General features: G+C 45.9%; 1 protein-coding gene across 2 annotated transcripts in view; it reads right to left on the bottom strand.

Annotated features, from left to right (window-relative positions):
• Positions 1-21,075, bottom strand: part of rnf123 (ring finger protein 123) — a 718,228-nt gene that overhangs the window by 234,401 nt on the left and 462,752 nt on the right. For both annotated transcript variants that reach the window (XM_072472026.1, XM_072472027.1), the window contains exon 34: positions 5,665-5,749. In XM_072472026.1, the coding sequence (XP_072328127.1) occupies positions 5,665-5,749 (85 nt within the window). The remainder of the gene's footprint in view (positions 1-5,664; positions 5,750-21,075) is intronic.

Raw genomic sequence — 21,075 nt, 5'->3', positions numbered from 1 at the left:
TCATCCTTCCGTTGTCCCTTGCAATTTTAAAAAATAAAATCCAATTGAGGGGCAACTTATTGTGGCCAATCCATCTACCCTGCATATCTAAGGGCTGTGGGGGTGAGATGCATGCAGACATGGGGAGATTGTGCAAACTCCACATGGACAATGACCCTGGGCCGGGATTGAACCCAGTTCCTCGGTGCAGTGAGGCAGCAGTGCTAACCAATGCATGTACATGTGTATGTACTTTGACTGTACCTAAACCATCTCCATTACAGTTCTACCTGCTAATCTTTGATTCCAAGTTACCTGGGTCAGATTTGGTCTCACACCACTGAAAGTTATGATCTCTTTCAATGAAGTATTTTTACTCTGGATTGCTTCTTGTCCTGGATTGCTTCTTGTCCTTTTCCATGGCTAACCTAAACCTTATGATACCTTGGCTGCCTCTGGAGAAAACTCTTCCCCACTTCCCAAAACAATAGATAGATCCAGGATGGAGCATCAACATAAGAATTAAAAAGTGCCAGGACTACTTTTGGTGGAACTACTGGTGCCTTTCTGCTATGTCAACATGTCACCCATGGATTTTGTGACAATATTTCAAGGACATGTACAGTACGATATGAATATGGGAGCAAGAGTGCAGGTGCGCTTTGGTTTGGCATTTCATTATAAAGCGTCTTCTAACAAAACAACATTCCCTCACACTACACTGGAGCATTAGCTTTGTTTTTTGGGCTTAAGGCCTGGAGCGGGACTCAGAGGTGAGCGTTCTACCAACTGAGCTATGATTGGCACACAAAGTAGCTATGACCTTGATCTGTCCACCTTCCCCAGTATAATCACGATGGAGTTGTCACGTGACGCCCTCCCCAGTATCATCAGGATGGAGATGTCATGCAACACCCTCCCTAGTATAATCAGGATGGAGTTGTCACGTGACGTCCTCCCCAGTATAGGCAGGATGGAATTGTCACATGACACCTATCACAGTGTAATCAGGATGGAATTGTCACATGACATCTCCCCCAGTATAATCAGGATGGAGCTGTCACGTGACGCCCTGCCCGGTATAATCAGGATGGAGCTGTCATGTGATGCCCTCCTCTGTATAATCAGGGTGGAGTTGTCACGTGACACCCTCCCCAGTAGAATCAGGGTGGAGCTGTCATATGACCCCCGCCCTCCTCCAAGTGGTCAATCTGCCTGACAACTCTCAGCGTTGAGACTCACACATGAATAACTAAATGAAGTACCAGATGTGATAAATATAGGAATTTCAGATATATTGTATTATATATATTTGATGTTTTAAGGATTAAGAGCCTGGGTTAGAGTCTGTATGTGACTGCTACAGTACTGTTTTTAAAAATCACGGTTTGTAAGAAAGCCTGGCTTTTTGACTACAGATGGGATAACTAAAGCATCGTAAAAGTAAAGGCTAATAGGATTTTGTTTATAAAAAAGGAAGTTCCCTGGGGAGTAATTAATTAGAGATATTGTGTTTAGCTTTATTAAGATGATATCGTTAATGGGAGGAGCCAGGGGCTGAAGCAGTCAAGTGCTGAATTTCAGTTTCTGGTAAAAAGCAGTTGAGATTGGGAATGAGAATAGTCGAGCAACTTTTTGCCAAATGCTGGATGATACAGGCAAGATTCTGCAAGCTGGTTCCTGAAGGATCTCTCCTTCTCAAAGCAGTTTATCTGAGACATCCCTATAACATAAGTATCCCGAGGTCTGCTAACTGTATTTAAATGTGGATTCTGACCTGAGATGGGATTTGCTTGAGTGGAGATAAACGATTGCAGTTCCAAGTTAGTATTTCATTATCATTGTTAAGCATTGCATGCTATTTTCTTGTATGATGTGGATGTTATCTTAATCCTGTGTTAGTAATAAAGTTTGTTTTATTTACCATATCACTTTTTGCACGTGGAATCACTCCTGGAGTGACGTAGCCTTTCCTCACAGTCTTACAAATTAAATTAAATATTGGGGTTTCTGTCCGGTATCCTAACAACTGTTGGGAGTCTGGTCCAGAAGAGTAATACAGACGGCACTAGCACTTATGGAAATGAATTCCAGTGATGGGAAGGAGGATACTGGTGTCAGTATTATCCCATTTCTAACAGTGATGTCCCATTAGCAACAGTCGCACTGGAGTGCTGCATAGGTCTAATGCATAATGTCTGATGGGGTTTCTATGCAAACAGTAGAATTGTATGAATAAAATGAGATAAGCTACAGTGTTGGCATCAGCATTACAGGTGATAAAGATTTTAACTAAATTCAGATAAAACAGCAGATACTGAGCCACCCATTACATAAAGAAGTCACCGATAGCAGAGAGAAATCGAAGCAGGTAAATTCCACACATTCCTTTAGTGACACAGAATGCTACAATATTAAACGGCCACAGCTAATCACTCAGCCCCACCAGCAGAGTGAAGCACTGACCAGTAAAGTATGCGCACAGTCTGCTCCTGCACCTCTGAAGCATCAGCAGCAGCCTGGAAGCATGTCACTTAGCCACAGAATGGTGGGGAACAACAGAGGGGAACTAGAGAACAGCAAGAAGGACAGTTGATGTATGAACAGTTGATTTCATACATTCAGAAAGATCCACTCATCAACGGAAAACAGAAAGCAAAATACTGTCGATGCTGGAAATCTAACAGAGAAAAATGTTAGAAAAACTCAGCAATTCAGGCAGTATCTGTAAAGAGAGAAACAGCGTTAATGTTTCCAATTCTGTCTATGTTTCCTTACTTGCTAACGTTTTCTGCATTATTTGCTTTTCATCATTCACCATCAGAGCCTGCTCTACAATTTTTGACGATCAGTTGATCACTTGCATTCAGTTTACTTTGTGAACTGTGATTTCCTTTGCGGTATTATCTTACTGACAGCAACCATACCCACACCATCGAAAACCTGGAGGGTTACAGACAGTAATCTGTTGGAAGGCCAAGTCTGTTTCTTAAAACACAAAACCAGTTCATGTAAGATCTTCACCGGGACTCCAACTGCAAACAGTCACAGTGCTGGATTCAAGAATTACATAATTTCTGTGTTCAACTTGGTGCAGTGTCAGAGATGCCAATTGAAATCTGCTACCATATCCCTCAAGTGCAGAGGAGCTCTGATTGAACTCCTTCACAGCACTCCTGATGGGCTGCAAATATACAGCAGTAAATTGAGTGCCCTGTCATGACCTGGTATCTAGCTTTTATTTTAAATCCTGGCAGCATCTCACTGAAAACCTTTTACACAGACTTACCCCATCAGTCATTCCTGCATTAACTCACTGCAACAGTGTCCGTGTACTGGCTGCTGTCCATATGCAATAGGAGTTGCCAGAACTATTGGAGTGAAATTTTGCTCTGAGTGTTGTATAAACCCCAGTTAAGAGCTTACCTCAGTGGAAAAATCGGTAAATTGTGAGGGGCTGAGAGACTACATCGAGCAGTCAGGTTCGACACCATGTTGTGGTCTTTAAGGGGTAATCTCTGCTCTATTCACAAATCAAGGTACTTGCAATTCAAAGTGTACATAGGTAACGTTCCGAAGTGCCTATTCAATCTGGATGTATTAACGCTTACAAAAGGAGCTTAACGAAGAAGAAAAAAGTTGGGAGATTATCTAGTTTGATTCCGTGTTTCAGTTGAAATGATTGGAACATCCCCATCATCAATGATGATAGTGCCCAGCATGTGGCATGTGAGTGCAGCAAACAAGGCTGGAGTGTTGACAATCGTCTTCAGCCAGAAATGTTGAGTGGAAGATCATCTACTCCTAAGCCTCTGACACCATTACAAATATCAGTTTTAAGCCAGTTTGACTCATTCAAAGAAGTATCAAGACATTACTGTGCTTAGTGGATACAAAAAAGGAAAGAAAGACCATTCAGCCCATCAAGTCTACCCACTTCCTCACCCTATTTGCGTAACCCCACCTAACCTGCACATCTTTGGACACTAAAGGGCTATTTAGCATGGCCAATCCACCAAACCTGCACATCTTTGGATTGTGGGAAGAAACCGGAGCACCCGGAGGAAACCCACGGAGTCACGGGAGAATGTGCAAACTCCACACAGACAGGTACCCAAGGACGCAATTGAACCCGGGTCCCTGATGCTGTGACAACAAGACTACAACACTGTGGCTACAAGAGCAGGTAAGAGGCTGGAAATTATATATGAGTGACTTACCTCCTCACTCCTGAATGTCTTTCCATCACCTTCAAGGAACAGGTCAGAATTGTATTGGAATACTCTCCATTTGCCTGGATGATTTACATTGTGTATTTATGTACGCCCTATGTTTTTTTTCATGTATGGAATGAGCTCTCTGGACTGTATGCAGAACAATACTTTTCACTGTACCTTGACACACATGACAATAAACAAATCCAATCAGAATCAGAGTGCAGCTCCAACAACACTGAAGAAGTTCGACACCATCAAGATCAAAACAGCCTGCTTGACTGGCACCCATCGTTTCACGGTTAGTGTATCATGTTTACAGTGTGCAGCATCTACAAGATGCAGTACAGTAATTTGGCACAACTTCAACAGTACCTCCCTTGCCTGAACCTCTAACACCTAGAATGGCAAAGGCTCAAGTATGGAAACACCATCATCATTAAGTTTTCCTTCAAGTCACACAGCCTCATGACATGGAAAAATATCGTCATTCAATCATCGTTATTGGGTCAAACTTCTGGAGCTCGCTGCCTAAAAGCGCTGGAGTTTCTTCACCACTTGGCTGCAGTGGGTCAAGAGGCAGCTTACACCACATTCTCATAGGCAATTAGGGATGGGGAATAAATGCTGACCTTGCTTGAGATGCCCACATACCTTGAATGAATGAATAAATTAAAAACATTAAACACAGCGATTATGGAATTGCGTGCAGCAGCCAAACAAAAATTTCCCATGAAGGCATTTAGTCAGTTGTGGAATACTTACTGGGTACTTAATGATTCTTTCTTGGTTCCTACTAGCTATTTCTTTCAAGCTGATGAGAATATACATTAGTCTATACATTAGAATATACATTAATACATAAAAGCATTTTGTTCCTGAAGAAAAGTGAGATTTTTAACACGTGAATATATTCAGATGACAGAATCATTCATGTCGCTATGTCCAGTAATTTCTCTCAAAGCTTGCTGGACAAGATGTTCTTTTCTGGTAACCGCATATTGGCGCAATCTCGCAGCACTTCATAACCAATGAATTATTTTGAAGTGCAGTGACTGACAGAATGGAGACAATGAAACAGTGAACATTTCACTAATGTAGATATGAAGTGTGCAAATCTTATTGCAAAAGGCTCAATCATTTTTAAGCAGGGCTTAAAGCGAATTAATCAATGGGATGGAGTTGAACCTCCTGAAAACCTGCCATTGTTTCTGTCAGCGCTCTGTAAAAGCTCAATATTGTGACCTGCCTTCATAAAACTTCTTTTCAGAATACGCTATGATTAATGGACCCAAATCTCCAGGTTTGTCCATCTTGTTCCTCAACCATGACTTAAAGAACAACTGGTTTTGTTCGGATGGCTAATGTAAACATTACACTATGCAAAAGGGTGGTGAACACTTGACCATTTTAAAGTATCACATCTAGATTCAATATTGCTATATTCAACCCCTGTCCCACTATTTCTTACCCCTGAACGTCAGAGTCAACCAGGATTCGGACAAGAATTCCCGTCACAGCTACAAGGATTGGATAATGATCCACGCTCTCCAATCCTGCAGAAAGAGGTAGAAAAAAACAGAAATATTAATTTTTCCTGTTTACTGAGACCCCAGCCTCCAACATTTTACTGTAAGGGCCCTTCCTGTTCATTCCCTTATTTCCCCTTTCTTTATGTGTGTTATCATCATTTTGATCCATGGATGCTTAATGGACATATACCTTTAAGTCCAGCAGGGGAAGAAGGGAATTCAAAAGTTACAACATAGTACACTCCGCTAACTTTATACAACAGAACTCAGACTCTGTGGCACCCAAGAGATAGGGTGGGACTCGGTTCAATTAGTTGGCTGGTGGGCAATGAATTAGCCAAAAGGTTGTATTCTGCCCCTTAACAGGTGATGATTGGACCCTGCCTCAGTGGGATGATTTCCAGAGACCTAAGGAATGCAGAGTTGGGTCTATATTGTGAATTAGATAATAGTTAACCAGTTGTATTTTCTGCATATTTCATGATAGTTCTTGTTATAAATAAAAAGTAACTGTATTTAAATGTACAAACCTGGTGACTGTAATAATTGGGCATCCGTAGGCCAAAGACTTTGGGTATTTTCCCAAGAATTATTGGTTAATTAAATTGTATTGCGACTCCGAATCAAGGGGGGCTGGAAATGAATATGCCCTAGACTAGAAGGTCGTAACACTAAACAGATCAACATCATTGGTGGGCCAATGGTTGGTGTCATCACAATGCACCTGTACAGGGCAGGACGCATTAGCGTACCTTCCGACAAAACAGGATGCCAATCTGATTGAGGAGATTGAAGCATACTCACAATTGACAAGGGGACATCTGCTGGTGACGACAAGCAAACGGCAACTTGCCAAGAACAAATACGAGATGAGCTTGCCCTCATTCTCAATTATTGCCAACAAGGGTGGCCATAAAGAGACCATGCAGTGGTACAATGAAAGCTTTACTGTCATTGATGATCTCCTGGTCTATAATGAGCAGTTGATCATCCCACTTTCCCTTTGGCCTGAGTTCCTCCAAAAAATACACTGGGCCACCTGGTCATCACCAAGTGCAGAGCACAGGCACAATCAATCATCTGATGGCCAGGCATTTCAGGGCAATTTGAGGACATGATAGTGAACTGTAAGATGTGTGCGCTGCATACACAGGACCAAGGTAGACCCTTATTCCCACAGTGATGAAAGAGAACACATGACTTGCACCTCGGAGTTAGTGTAGTGTTGGACAGAGCCTCGTGTAGAAGTAAGCGTGAAGACAACTCCTAGCTTGGGCCTTTACTCTACCGACATAAATAGTTTCCTATGTTTAATTAATACTACCCAAGACTTAGAGTATCTTAATAAGACCAAAACCCAACACTTTGCAACATTTTTGGAAGAACTTAAAACCTCGCAAAGACTGCAGAAGAAAATTAAAATCCGGGTAAATGAAGGAAGAAAATCGAAGTAGTATTCTGACCTGAAGACATGTTCAAGAAGCAAAGGCACAGAAGGAAATCACCAGAGAAAAGTTCCAAAGAAAGGTTTTGAAGCTGAAGGTAAAAATTAAATTCCTCACTGCAGCAGAAGACTCCAATAAATCTCAAAATAATAATAATAAATGTTATTAGTGTCACAAGTAGTCTTACATTACACTGTAATGAAGTTACTGTGAAAATCCCCCAGATGCCACACTACGGCACATGTTCGGGTACACTGAGGGAGTAGTCAGAATGTCAAATTCACCTAATAGCACATCTTCCTGGACTTGTAGGAGGAAGCCGGAGCACCCGGAGGAAACCCGCGCAGACATGGGGAGCACGTGCAGACTCCGCACAGATAGTGACCCAAGCCAGGAATCAAACCTGGGTCTCTGGCACTGTGAGCAACAGTGCGAACCACTTTGCTACCGTGCTGCCCTATGGAGGTCCAGCTTCAATGCCAAGAGAGTGTAGAGTCAGTAGACCTAACACAAGTCCTGGAAAAAGTTAAATACCGCATTGGTTGGAAATTGCCATTCAAATCATGGTTCTAGAAACTCAATTCCTGAGTGGGTGCCTGAACACATGGCAGCCGAGTTCACTCGAACAAAATGTTAACTAAAAATGAACCGGGACTGAGTAGGCAGCTTAAAAACCCAGGCAAAGCCCGTATATGATGCTTCCAAAACCTGAGAACATTGTGCTAAGAAGGCATGATTCTAACCAGCCAATCCGGGCAGCCATTGTTGAAGAGATTTAAAATGCGGAGATTGCGAATGCCATTATTGCGGGGACCCACTAAAACCAGCAAGTGCGGGAATACCCTTTGTGCAGAAACATACAGCAGCGCCATTTGGGATTTTTGGAAACAAAGAACAAAGAAAAGTACAGCACAGGAACAGGCCCTTCGGCCCTCCAAGCCTGTGCCGACCATGCTGCCCGTCTAAACTAAAATCTTCTACACTTTCTGGGTCCGTATCCCTCTATTCCCATCCTATTCATGTATTTGTCAAGATGCCCCTTAAATGTCACTATCGTCCCTGCTTCCACCATCTCCTCAGGCAACGAGTTCCAGGCACCCACTACCCTCTGAAGCTGAACCCGCAATTTAAAAACGTAACCATGAATCAGAAATCCATTCTTCCAGATCAAATTGGGATTTTCCATGGTTTAGATAAGTCACAAAATTGGAGACTTTGGAGAAAGAGATTCCTTGTACACATGATTGCTTCAGGTCTGAACACCAAGACAGAAGCTGAACAAGTTAACACACTGCTTTATTCCATAGGCCTGATCGCCAACGATTTAATAGTTAGAATCATAGAATTCCGACAGTGAAGGAGGCCATTCGGCCCATCCAGCCTACACTGAACCTCTGAAAGAGCACCCATCCTCTCATCCTAGCCCTGTAACTCTACTTAACCTTTTGGGCACAAAGGGGCAATTTAACATGGCCAATCCCCTAACCTGCACATCTTTGGACTGTGGGAAGTAACCGAAGCACCTGGAGAAACCCACGCATAAATGTGGAGAAAGTGCAAACTCCACACTGACAGGCACCAAAGGTTGGAATTGAACCCGGATCCCTGGTGCCGAGGCAGCAGTGCTAACCACTGTGCCACCATTCATTAATTCCTTGGACAAGGCATTAATGAACCATCTGAAAAATTTGATGACGTTTTAAAATCATTTGACATTTATTTTAACCTCAGAAGCAATACAATCCTTGAAAGGGTTAAATTCAATAAATGTGTCCAACAACCAGGAAAACTCCTTCATTTATGAGATGTAAAGAATGGCTGAAGGCTGTGATTGCATAAACCTGAAATCTGAGCTAATCAGGGATAGAATAATTGTAGGAAATTCACTCACTGATATACTTCAAGGGAAGGAAAATCTAACCTTTACGAAAGCCATCCAGATTGTCAGGCAATCTGAAATCCATTTGCAGCATGAATCCATATTAAGGGAAGGAAACAAACCGTAGTATAAAGTAAACCCCACTGCCCAGTTAATGAAGCAGTACATAAACAGGGACACTCCAGGCCAACGGATGCAATATCCTTGCTAATCAGTGGGTCAACTGTGCCAGCACTACGGAGCAAAGCACCCCCATAGGCGTGATCAATGTCCAGCAATTTCAGTCCAATGCTTTCAATGTAAGCAATTAGGGCACTTCTGGAAGCTGTGCGAGGCTAAAACATCAAAGCCCATCAAATATCGCAAGAGGATTCATGCAGTTGTGGCTGCACACCAAGAGAGCACAAAAGCATGTTTCTTGACTGAATCTTGGATATTTGTTCTGGAATGCGGGCATTTTGGTTATTGGCCATCTAACAAACTTTAAATTAGACACAGGTCAATATTACAGCCCTATTAGATGACTAACCATGGCTGAGACCCTCTGGCTATGAACAACTGACACACCATGTTTTAGGCCTGGAGGAATCTAGCTTCCGGTCATAGGTATGATTCTGGAACCATTAAGGTATGGCAGCAAACTCTGATGAATGTAGGAATTTCAGATATATTATAATATATGTATTTGGTGCAGTAAGTGTTAAAAAGCTCAGAGTTAGTGTGTATGTGACTGCTGCAGTAGTGTTTTTTAGAAATCCTGGTTTGCAAGACAGATAAGGCATTTTGTGAGCCAGAAGTGTTATTAAAACATGGTAAAAGTTTGGGCTACTGGATTTTTATTTCGATTAAGAGGATTCCCTGTGGAATAGTTAATTAGAAAAATTGTGTTCAGTTTAGTGAGATAATGTAGATAATGGGAGGAGCCAGGGGTTGAAGCAGTCAGGTGTTGAGGTTCAGAATTAGTCTGTGGGTGGAAGGCAAACTGAGAAGTAGTTTCTGGCAGGGCTCAGGTTAATCTGTTCAAGCAGTCTCTAAAGACATCTCGGGCATTCCTGAGTCTGCTAATTGTATTTGAAAATGAATTGGAATCTGTGATTTGTTGTTTAAGTGGAAGTAAAAATAGCAGTTAAGGGTTATTGTGTCATTGTATTGATTAGAATTGTTCAAGGGGTAATTGTAAGCTATTCTCTTGTGTGATTTTAAATATATTTGAACACTGTGTTAGTAATAAAGTTTGTTTCAATATATCGTATCCTATTTTGCGTTAAATCACGACAAGAGCGAGGTATCCTTTCCTCAGTCTTACAAAATAAAATATTGGTATTTCTGTCCACTATCCTAGCCACAATTGGGGTCTGTTCCTGGATCGTAATAAAATTAAACTTTGAGCTGATGTATATCATCCCTAACCAGTCTCTCTCTCTTGATACCTGTAGAGCCCTGAATCTCCTCAGAAGCCATCAAGATAGCCACGGTCATAAATTATACAGAACTGCAAGTTCCCAGGAATTCCATCTTGGAAGATTCTCTCGACTGGGATTTCAGTTCTGAACGGTCTTCTCTCTTTGCAGAGTTTGTCACTTTCATTACAGGTGGTCGAACAAACTAACCAATCAGAGGGTTACCACAGCACCTCAAGTAGAAAACAGTCAAGCGAGGGAATCAGCAACAATAAGCGCCTTAACCTCTGGTCCAATGCCGGTTGAAAAAATAAACCGAGAGATAGCAGAGCATATGCTGCAATCCCTAGCGAGGATGACAGTGCCAAAACGATGCTGGAACCAAGTAGCAGCCAATTATTGATGGCAGCACACCACACAGCCAAACGCAAAGGTAAACTTACAACCAAGTCAAACCTTCACAATAGGAGAGCCAACTTCCATTTCCAGCGTGCGTAATGGCAAGACGCATGAAGGAAGAGAAAAAACACCAGAGAGACGATCCCAGAGTCCGTCCAACCCAGAAAACAGTGGGATAAACTAACCAGCATCTTTCACTACAACTGGAGTTTCGCCAAAATGTCGACAAATGGAAAGAGGATGAAAAGGCACGCAGATGCCAAAAAAACTCATATTTAACAAAGTTTACTTGCAGCAACAGAGCCTACCATCCTCTAACAGTTGCAAGAACAAGGACTTCCAGTTGCGGCGATGCGGAGCTAAGCCGCACGATTCGGCAGCTCCCGCGATCACGGACTTTCAGGCTCTCTAGAAGAGCCCCAACAGGAATTTTTTGAAGACGTTCCATGTGGGAAGGGGAGAGCGAGGTCCCCCTTCATCATTTATGGATCGGACTAGAAGCGAAACGGCCAAAAAAGCGGCGTTGGAGCAGCGGGAGAAGCGAGGGAAGAAAAAAAAAATGGTGGCGGCCGGAGATAAAGTGGAATGTGGGCCGGAGCTGCAAGAGTTCATTAAGCGCTGTTTTGAGGAGCTGCGGAAAGAGGTGCTGGCGCCTATGCTGTCGGCGATTGAAGGATTAGGGATGACCCAGAAGGCCCACGAGGTAAAAAAGTTAATGAGAACGAGGATGAGATCTTGGGCCTGGCGGTGAGGGTGGAGGCGCACGAGGCGCTGCACAAGAGGTGGGCGGGAAGATTCGAAGACCTGGAAAACAGGTCGAGGAGAAAGAATCTTCGGATCCTGGGTCTCCCTGAAGGAGTGGAGGGGGCCGATGCCGGGGCATATGCGAGCACGATGTTCGAGTCGATGATGGGCGCGGAGGCCCCTTTGAGGCCTTTGGAGCTGGATGGGGCACACCGGGTGCTGGCGAGGAGGCCCAAGGCTAATGAGCCGCCAAGGGCGATTGTGGTGAGGTTTCACCGTTTCACGGACAGAGAGAGGGTCTTGAAATGGGCCAAGAAAGAGCGGAGCAGCAGCTGGGAGAATGCGGAGATCCGAATATACCCGGACTGGAGCACGGAGGTAGCAAAGAGGAGAGCGGGTTTCAACCGGGCCAAGGCGGTGCTGCACCGGAAAGGAGTGAGATTCGGAATGCTGCAGCCAACGCGATTGTGGGTCACATACTAGGATCAACATCACTATATTGAAATGCCTGAGGAGGCTTGGACCTTTATTCAAACTGAAAAGTTGGACTCAAACTGAGGGTTTGTGAGGGTGGGGGGGATGTTTGATGTTTGTTGTACATAGGGTGTTAATCACATGCAGGAAATGTACCACGGGCTGGGGGATGGATGGGGATGGGGAAAGGGGCCGGGTGAGAAGACCGTACGAGATGGTGGGCACTGGTGCTGGAGGGAGAGGAGGCTCGGGGATGGGGGAAATGAGACAAGGCCGCGACAGGAGCTGCGCCAAAGGGAGCGGGGCAGGCTTAGGCAAGCACGGGCTTTTTCCCACGTTAGGGAAGAACGGAGGAGTGCACGCTGATTAGGAGATTCCCACAAGGGGGGTCAATGGGACAGCGGGGGAAGCCGGGGTCAGCAGACTTACGGGAGTGCTATGGGGGGAGCAAAAAAGCTAGACACGGGTCTAGCGGGGGGGGGGGCGGGGGTTGCTGCTGCACTGGCCGAAGGGGAATGGGACACAGAAGAGGTGGTCGGGGCGGAGGTCTCCCGTCTGGGGGACTGGAGGGTGAGGGCGGCGCAGGCACGGGACTGGCCTAGAAAAGGAGATGGCTAGTCGGCGGGGGGGGGGGGGGAAAGAAGAGAGAGGCCCCCCAATCCGGCTGATAACGTGGAATGCGAGGGGCCTGAATCGGCCGGTAAAGAGGGCCCGAGTGTTCGCACACTTAAAGGGACTGAAGGCAGACGTGGTCATGCTCCAGGAGACACATTTGAAGGTGGCGGATCAGGTCAGGTTAAGAAAGGGATGGGTAGGACAGGTATTCCATTCGGGGCTGGATGCGAAGAACAGAGGGGTGGCAATATTGGTGGGGAAGCAGGTGTCGTTTGAGGCCAAGAATATCGTAGTGGACAATGGTGGTCGATACGTGATGGTGAGCGGTAAGTTGCAGGGGACGTGGGTGGTATTGGTAAATGTATACGCCCCGAACTAGGATGATGCCGGATTCATGAAGCGCATTTTGGGGCGCATTCCGGACCTGGAGGTAGGAAGCTTGATAATGGGTGGGGATTTGAATACGGTGCTGGACCCAGCACAGATCTAGGACCGGAAAGAGGCCGGCTGCGGCCAAGGTGCTTAGGGGTTTATGGATCAGATGGGGGGAGTGGACCCGTGGAGGTTTGCCAGGCCGCAGGCCAGGAAATTTTCTTTTTTCTCCCACGTGCACAAAGCCTACTCCCGGATAGATTTTTTTGTTCTGGGCAGGGCGCTGATCCCGAAAGTGGAGGGAACGGAGTATTCGGCCATAGCCATTTCAGATCACGCCCCGCACTGGGTGGAACTGGAGTTGGGAGAGGAGAGGGACCAACGCCCGTTGTGGCGGTTGGATGTGGGACTGCTGGCAGATGAGGCGGTGTGTGGGAGGGTGAGGGGGTGTATCGAAAGGTACTTGGAGGCCAACGACAACGGGGAGGTGCAGGTGGGGGTGGTATGGGAGGCGCTGAAGGCGGTGATCAGGGGAGAGCTAATCTCCATCAGGGCTCATAGGGAGAAGATAGAGGGCATGGAAAGGGAGAGGTTAGTGGGGGAGATTTTGAGAGTGGACAGGAGATACGCAGAGGCCCCTGAAGAGGGATTACTTAGGGAAAGGCGACGTCTCCAGACGGAGTTTGAACTGTTGACCACAGGGAAGGCAGAGGCACAGTGGAGGAAAGCGCAGGGGGCGACGTATGAGTATGGGGAGAAGGCGAGTCGGATGCTGGCACATCAGCTCCGTAAGAGGATGGCAGCGAGGGAAATAGGTGGAGTCAAGGATGGAAGGGGAGCTACGGTGTGGAGTGCGACGAAAGTAAATGAGGCATTCAAGGCCTTCTATGAGGAGCTGTACAGGTCCCAGCCCCCAGTGGGGGAAGAGGGGATGAGACGATTCCTGGACCAACTGAGGTTCCCGAGGGTGGAGGAGCAGGAGGTGGCTGGTTTGGGGGCACCAATTGGGTTGGAGGAGCTGAGCAAAGGTCTGGGGAGTATGCAGGCAGGGAAGGCCCCGGGACCGGACGGGTTCCCGGTTGAGTTCTATAGGAAGTACGTAGACCTGTTGGCCCCACTGCTAGTGAGGACTTTTAATGAGGCAAGGGAGGGAGGGACCCTGCCCCCGACAATGTCGGAGGCGACGATCTCTTTGATCCTAAAGCGGGACAAGGGCCCACTGCAATGTGGGTCGTATAGACCGATCTCACTCCTTAACTTAGATGCTAAGTTGCTGGCAAAAGTGCTAGCTACGAGGATCGAGGACTGTGTCCCGGGGGTGATTCACGAGGACCAGACAGGATTTGTAAAGGGTAGGCAGCTAAACACCAATGTGCGGCGGCTCCTAAACGTGATAATGATGCCATCGGTGGAGGGAGAGGCGGAGATAGTGGCAGCTATGGACGCGGAGAAGGCCTTTGACCGAGTAGAGTGGGAGTACCTCTGGGAAGTGCTGCGTAGGTTTGGGTTCGGGGGAGGGTTTATTAGTTGGGTTAAGCTCCTTTACAGAGCCCCGGTGGCGCGTGTGGTTACGAATCGGCGGAGGTCGGAGTATTTTCGGCTGTACCGTGGGACGAGGCAGGGGTGCCCCCTGTCCCCCCTGTTGTTTGCATTAGCAATTGAACCCTTGGCCATGTCATTAAGGGAGTCTAGGAAATGGAGGGGGTGGTCCGAGGGGGAGAGGAGCATCGAGTGTCGATTTATGCAGACGACCTGTTGCTGTATGTGGCGGATCCAGTGGAGGGGATGGTGGAGGTCATGCAGACTCTAAGGGAGTTTGGGGATTTTTCGGGCTATAAGCTTAATGTAGGGAAGTGTGAGCTTTTTGTTGTACAGTCAGGAGACCAGGAAAAGAGGATAGACGATCTACCGCTGAGGAGGGCGGAAAGGAGCTTTAGGTACCTGGGGATCCGAATAGCTAGGAGTTGGGGGGCCCTACATAAACTGAATCTGACGAGGCTGGTGGAGCAGATGGAGGAGGACTTCAAAAGATGGGACATGTTGCCGTTCTCGCTAGCGGGTAGAGTGCAGTTGGTCAAAATGGTGGTCCTCCCGAGGTTTCTTTTTGTGTTCCAGTGCCTTCCAATTATAATCACCAAGGCCTTTTTTAAGAGGGTAGGCAGGAGTATGATGGGTTTTGTGTGGGCGAATAAGACCCCGAGGGTAAGGAGGGGGTTTCTGGAGCGCAGTAGGGACCGAGGAGGGTTGGCGCTGCCGAATCTGGGCAGCAAATGTGGCGATGATCCGTAAGTGGGTGATGGAGGGAGAGGGGGGTGGCATGGAAGAGGTTGGAGATGGTGTCCTGCAACGAAACGAGCCTGGGAGTGCTGGTGACGGCACCGCTGCCGCTCTCGCCGACAAGGTACACCACGAGTCCGGTGGTGGCGGCAACGCTAAAGATCTGGGGCCAGTGGAGACGGCACAGGGATGCAATGGGAGCCTCGGTGTGGTCCCCGATCAGGGGTAACCATCGGTTTGTCCCAGGGAGGATGGACGGGGGGGTTTCAGAGCTGGCATCGAGCAGGGATTAGAAGAATGGGGGACCTGTTCAATGATGGGACGTTTGCAAGCCTAGGGGCACTGGAGGAGAAGTTTGGGCTACCCCCGGGAAATGCTTTCAGATACATGCAGGTGAGGGCGTTTGTGAGGCGGCAGGTGAGGGAATTCCCGTTGCTCCCGGCACAAGAAATTCAAGACAGGGTGATCTTGGGTGTATGGGTCGGAGAGGGCAAGGTGTCGGCGATATACCAGGAGATGAAAGAAGAGGGGGAGGCGTTGGTAGAGGAGCTGAAGGGTAAATGGGAGGAGCTGGGTGAGGAGATTGAGGAGGGGCTATGGGCTGATGCCCTAGGTAGGGTTAATTCCTCTTCTTCGTGTGCCAGGCTTAGCCTGATACAATTTAAGGTGGCTCATAGAGCGCACATGATGGGGGCGAGGCTGAGTAGGTTCTTTGGGGTGGCGGACAGATGTGGGAGGTGCTCAGGAAGCCCGGCGAACCATGTCCATATGTTTTGGTCATGCCCGGCACTGGAGGGGTTCTGGAGGGGAGTGGCGGGAACAATATCTAAGGTGGTGAAAGTCCGGGTCAAGCCAAGCTGAGGGCTAGCAATATTTAGAGTAGTGGACGAGCCAGGAGTGCAGGAGGCAAAAGAGGCCGGCATTCTGGCCTTTGCGTCCCTAGTAGCCCGGCGGAGGATCTTGCTAATGTGGAAGGAGGCGAAGCCCCCCAGCGTGGAGGCCTGGATAAATTATATGGCAGCGTTTATCAAGTTAGAGAGGATAAAGTTCGCCTTGAGAGGGTCTGCGCAGGGGTTCTACAGGCGGTGGCAACCGTTCCTAGACTATCTCGCGGAGCGTTAGATGGTCGGTCAGCAGCAGCAGCAACCCGGGGGGGGGGGAATGTCTTGCGTTGGGGAGGGGGGGGGGGGGGGGGCAGGGAGAAGGGGGGTCTGTCTGGGGGGTATTTGAGCAAGAAAATACATGAAGGATCTGGAAAACTGACATGTACGTGAGGAATCCAATGTACAAAGTTCTGTAACATATCGTTTTACCATGTTTATGTCTTGCTATGTGCGTTTTCTTTCTATTTGTTACGGGGGGAGGAGGGGGTTTGTTTGTAAGGGTGATAAATTGTGTTAAAAATCTTAATAAATATATATATTTTTTAAAAACAGTTGCAAGAACACGATATGGAAGGGTGATAAGACCTCCTTATACGTTGGATAAAGACTCGGGGGGTGGGGAGTTGTAGTATAAGGGCTTGAGTACAATACCGCCGACACAGTGATGTAAGAGTACACATGATCTACACCTCTGAGTCAGTGTAGAGTCATGTCTAGAAGCAAGCATGAAGACAGCTCCTAGCTTGGCCCTTTACTATGCCTATATATATAGCTTCTAATACTTAATAAATATTTACTGTTGAATGACCCTAAGGCTATAAGTACCTTAATAAGGCTAACCAAACTATGCCCAACAAAAGCAATGCAAGATCAGGTGCTAATGTGAATCAAGAATTTTAAATTACTCTAGACTGCTTAGATGGTAAGCTCTGTTACAAATGCAAATGTTTCTAAGATTACTATGCTTCAAATCTCTTTAACTTAAGGTAAAATGGGGTAATGAAGAATCATTTGATCTGTGATAAATTCTCCCTGGCAACAGACATGGGGGACGGTGGGGGGGGGACCCAAATCTAGAGTTACTATAAGTAAGGTACAAAATATTCACACCTGAAATAAAGTCAAGAACAGCTGGGACCAACTGTAGACAGACTTTCTGATTCCCAGATTTCAGAGAGAGGGCGAGAGATCTTACGGACAGAAAAAAAGGACTGAAGCTAATGCGCTCAGGGACGCCAATCTCTCTGGTCAAATAAATGTAGTTTTATTTAATCTTTACTTAGCCAGCTATATCAATTGAGAACCAATTTTCATTTACAATAGCGACCTGGCCAAGAGGCTAATGCTGCAGCAACAAAAATTACACAACAATACAATTAATTTAAACACTTAAAACAATAAAATACAAATTAGCAGTGAAATAGAATTGACAGTTTAGCAAGTACAACTATCAGTCAACAGAGCTTTAACCTTTCGGCGAAAGGCATCCTCAGTAATAAAATTAGTTAGCTACAGCTTTAGTTGTACCTCGTTCCAGTCATTGACAGTCGCAAACTGAACTGAATTAAGACCAAAGATGGCGCTCGTTCTTGGAGTGACCAATCTGACCAAGTCACATGACCTCGGATTATAAGAAAAGACAATAAAATGTACCAATCATTTCAAGTAGGCAGCTTCCTTCTCATGCAAGGTTCGATAACTTAACAGAAGCCTTGTTGGCACCTTGTGCACAATGAGAGCCACATCACAGTGATGGGTGTAAAAAGGGACACCAGTCACAAATCTAATTGCAGATGAAAGAGGACATACAGCTTATTTCACTGTGATACAGAAAACCAGTCTAAGAAATAGGGTAGATTCATTTTGGTGTGACTGTTGGCAGTGGTGGGGAGAAAAGAAATATCGGAGGGAGCCTTCCCATGGTAATCAAGCCACCTGGCCTGTTGCTGTAATGGGCCTTACTGATACTATTCAGTTTAGAATTCCTCAAAAACGAAGTGTCTTTTGACGGTAGCCCGATGTTACGAAGCTTGGAAGCTGAGAGTGACGTTGGAATGATTCCGGTGAAAACTGCAATTCTGTAGATCGTAGGCAATTAAGTACAGCCATGGTGTGGGGATTTTTGACATGTTAAAAAGTTACGGGGTGGGTCTTTTCTGTAGTTCCATAGTTTATAGCATTAGAGGCCAACTAAATAGAGTTTAGCTGATATTTGTTAAAGTCTTAAAACTCGAAAATCATGACGTGTGATCCTTTCAGTCAGCCACTGGGAATTTAAACCTCTTGTTTAAAGTTATAGACCTCTACAGGGATTGGAACACTTCTAACAGAATTTTACACCAGGTTTCATGTCAGTTTAATCATTGCTTCCACTGGCTTTTCAAGCGCATACCTGAATATGGTAGGCCTAATGGCAAGCTTTAATATAGCATGTTGTATACTTCAGCATTGTAGTGCTCCCCCAGTAACAACTTTAGCGCAGTAAAACAATAATCAAACTAAATTGACCACCAAGTCACATCAGGAGATACTAGGGATTGGTTTTGAGAAGTATCTTAAAAGAGGTGGAGGGCCAAGAATTCCAGAGCTCAGGGTCAAGGCAGTTCAAGGCACGCCTCTTGGTTCTGGAATGTCCTGAGGTCACAAATGGTGCTAGATAAATGCAAGTATTTCTTTTTCATCAGGAATTGAAGATTCAAATGGAAGAATTGGAGGAGTTGGTGAGGTTTAAATTTGAAGCGTTGATAAACTGAAAGTCAGTTTAGGTCACTGAGCACAGGCTTGTTGGGTGAACAAGATTTGGTATGAGTTCGGATATCGGCAGCAGACGTTTGGATGAGCTTAAGTTTACGGTTAATGGAAGGCAAGAGGAGCACCAGGACTATGGTGGAATTCTCAAATCTGGAGCCAGCAAAGCCTGGAAGAGAGTGAGTGCCAGCCATAGGGGTAAGGTGGGTGAGGGATAACTGGACAGAAGTCATCAGTAGATTTGCAAGTGGTCGGCAGCCAGTAGAGCGTTACAGTGGAATGGGATGGGAGGATGGGTATCCATCAATCTTGGCTCAGCAAGAGTACTCTGCTACCTGTCAGGGCAAGAGAGAATTTGGACATTTAATATCCCTCCTGTTAGAAAAGGAATGTGATCACCTGAACTATGCCTGAGACAAAAATGTAACCTTGAAGCAGAAGGGGAAAGGTGTTTATTGTTATTGAGGTGACTAATGAGAGCCCATTTACAAATCTATGCTGTAGAAAAGGATAATAAATGGATGGGAAGTCTCTTTTTACCACTGTGCAAAAAGCAAGGCTGAAGAATTTCCATCTCGGGTCTCCTGAGGTCTCCAGCATTTAAGATGTCAGACTTTAACTAATTTGATTCACTTCACTTGATATCTAGGAATAGTCCTGGGCACTGCAAAGACTTTGGACCCTGACAACATTCCAGCCAGAGTATTGAAGACTTGTGCTCCAGACCTAGCATAGCTGTTCCAGTACAGCTGTAACACTGGCATATACCCAACAATGTGGAAAATTCCCCAAGTATGTCCTGTTTACAAAAAGCAGGACAAATCCAACTTGGCCAATTACTGCCCCATCAGTCTACTCTCAATCATCAGTAAAGTGACTGAAGAGGCCACCGACAGCACTAGTAAGCAGCATTTACTTAGAATTAACCTGCTCACCGATCCTCAGTTGAGTTCCGACAGGGCCACTCAGCTCCTGACCTCATCACAGCCATGGTCCAAATATGGACAAAATTAGGTTCAGGGATAAGTCAATAGATTTGGAGCGGCAGACATTTAAAATGATACTTCAGAAATACACAGAACACACATTCCACAAAGAAAGAAAAGGGGAGGTCCCACCAGCTGTAGTTAACTAAAAAATTTAAAGAAAGTATGAAAGCATATAATTGTACAAAGATGAGTGGCAGGTCAGTGATGTGTTGGGTATGCCGGGTCTGCGAGGACTGCGTTTGCTGCAGCAGCGAGAGAGACAGGCTTCCAACACTTGAAGAAATGCAACTTGATTTTATTGAACTCTTAACTATCATACATACTTTAACTGTGGGTTGACACTATGCTGACTTGACTGGAGGCCTGAGGCTAACCTGACCAGACTATCTTACTACCACATGGTGTATGTTCTAGTTGCTGCTCATGGGCTCTGACTGTCTCAGAGGCTGGAACTCAAGAGTGCGGGAAAACTAGTGTCCTCTGGCTTTATAGTGGCCGTGTCCTGTGTGGTGATTGGCTGCTGTGTTCTGTGTGTTTACTGGTCATCCTGTGTCAATTACTGCCTGTCTGTGCACCATCATATCCCTGTGTGTATATTATGACAGTCAGAAGACTGGGCAGAATATAAAAATGCAAAGAATGACTAACATTATTGCAGCAAGCAAGCCAGAAATATAAAGGTAGACAGGAAGAGTTTGTACAGAAACTTAAAAGAAAAGAGTTAACAAAGTGAGTGTTGGTCAGATAGAAAATGAGTCCGTGGAATAAATTTTGTGAAAATATTTTAATTTGTTTTCTAGAACCCCTCAGTAGCCCCCCCCAAAGTGGACTTAACCTTCTCAAGATTCAGGAACTCCATCAGGTCCCCCAACCACACTGAGGCACAGGGCGGAGCTGACCTTCATCCACCCCAACAGAACCCGCCTGCGAGCATTCAGAGCAATCAAAACATCCATCCCTGCCCCAGTCTGCAGCTCTGGTAGATCCCATACCTCCAATATGGCCCCCAGGGGACCGGATCCAAGTACAAGTGCAAGATCATCGAAATGGTGCTGAAGAAAGACCCCCAGAACATCTCCAACTTCGGACAGGACCAAAGCATACATATCTGGTCGGCCGGGCCC

The sequence above is a fragment of the Scyliorhinus torazame genome, chromosome 13, assembly GCF_047496885.1.
Source record: "Scyliorhinus torazame isolate Kashiwa2021f chromosome 13, sScyTor2.1, whole genome shotgun sequence".
Lineage (NCBI taxonomy): Eukaryota > Metazoa > Chordata > Chondrichthyes > Carcharhiniformes > Scyliorhinidae > Scyliorhinus > Scyliorhinus torazame.
Note: the sequence above shows the minus strand (reverse complement) of the source record. Positions and strands in the feature narration are given on the sequence as shown.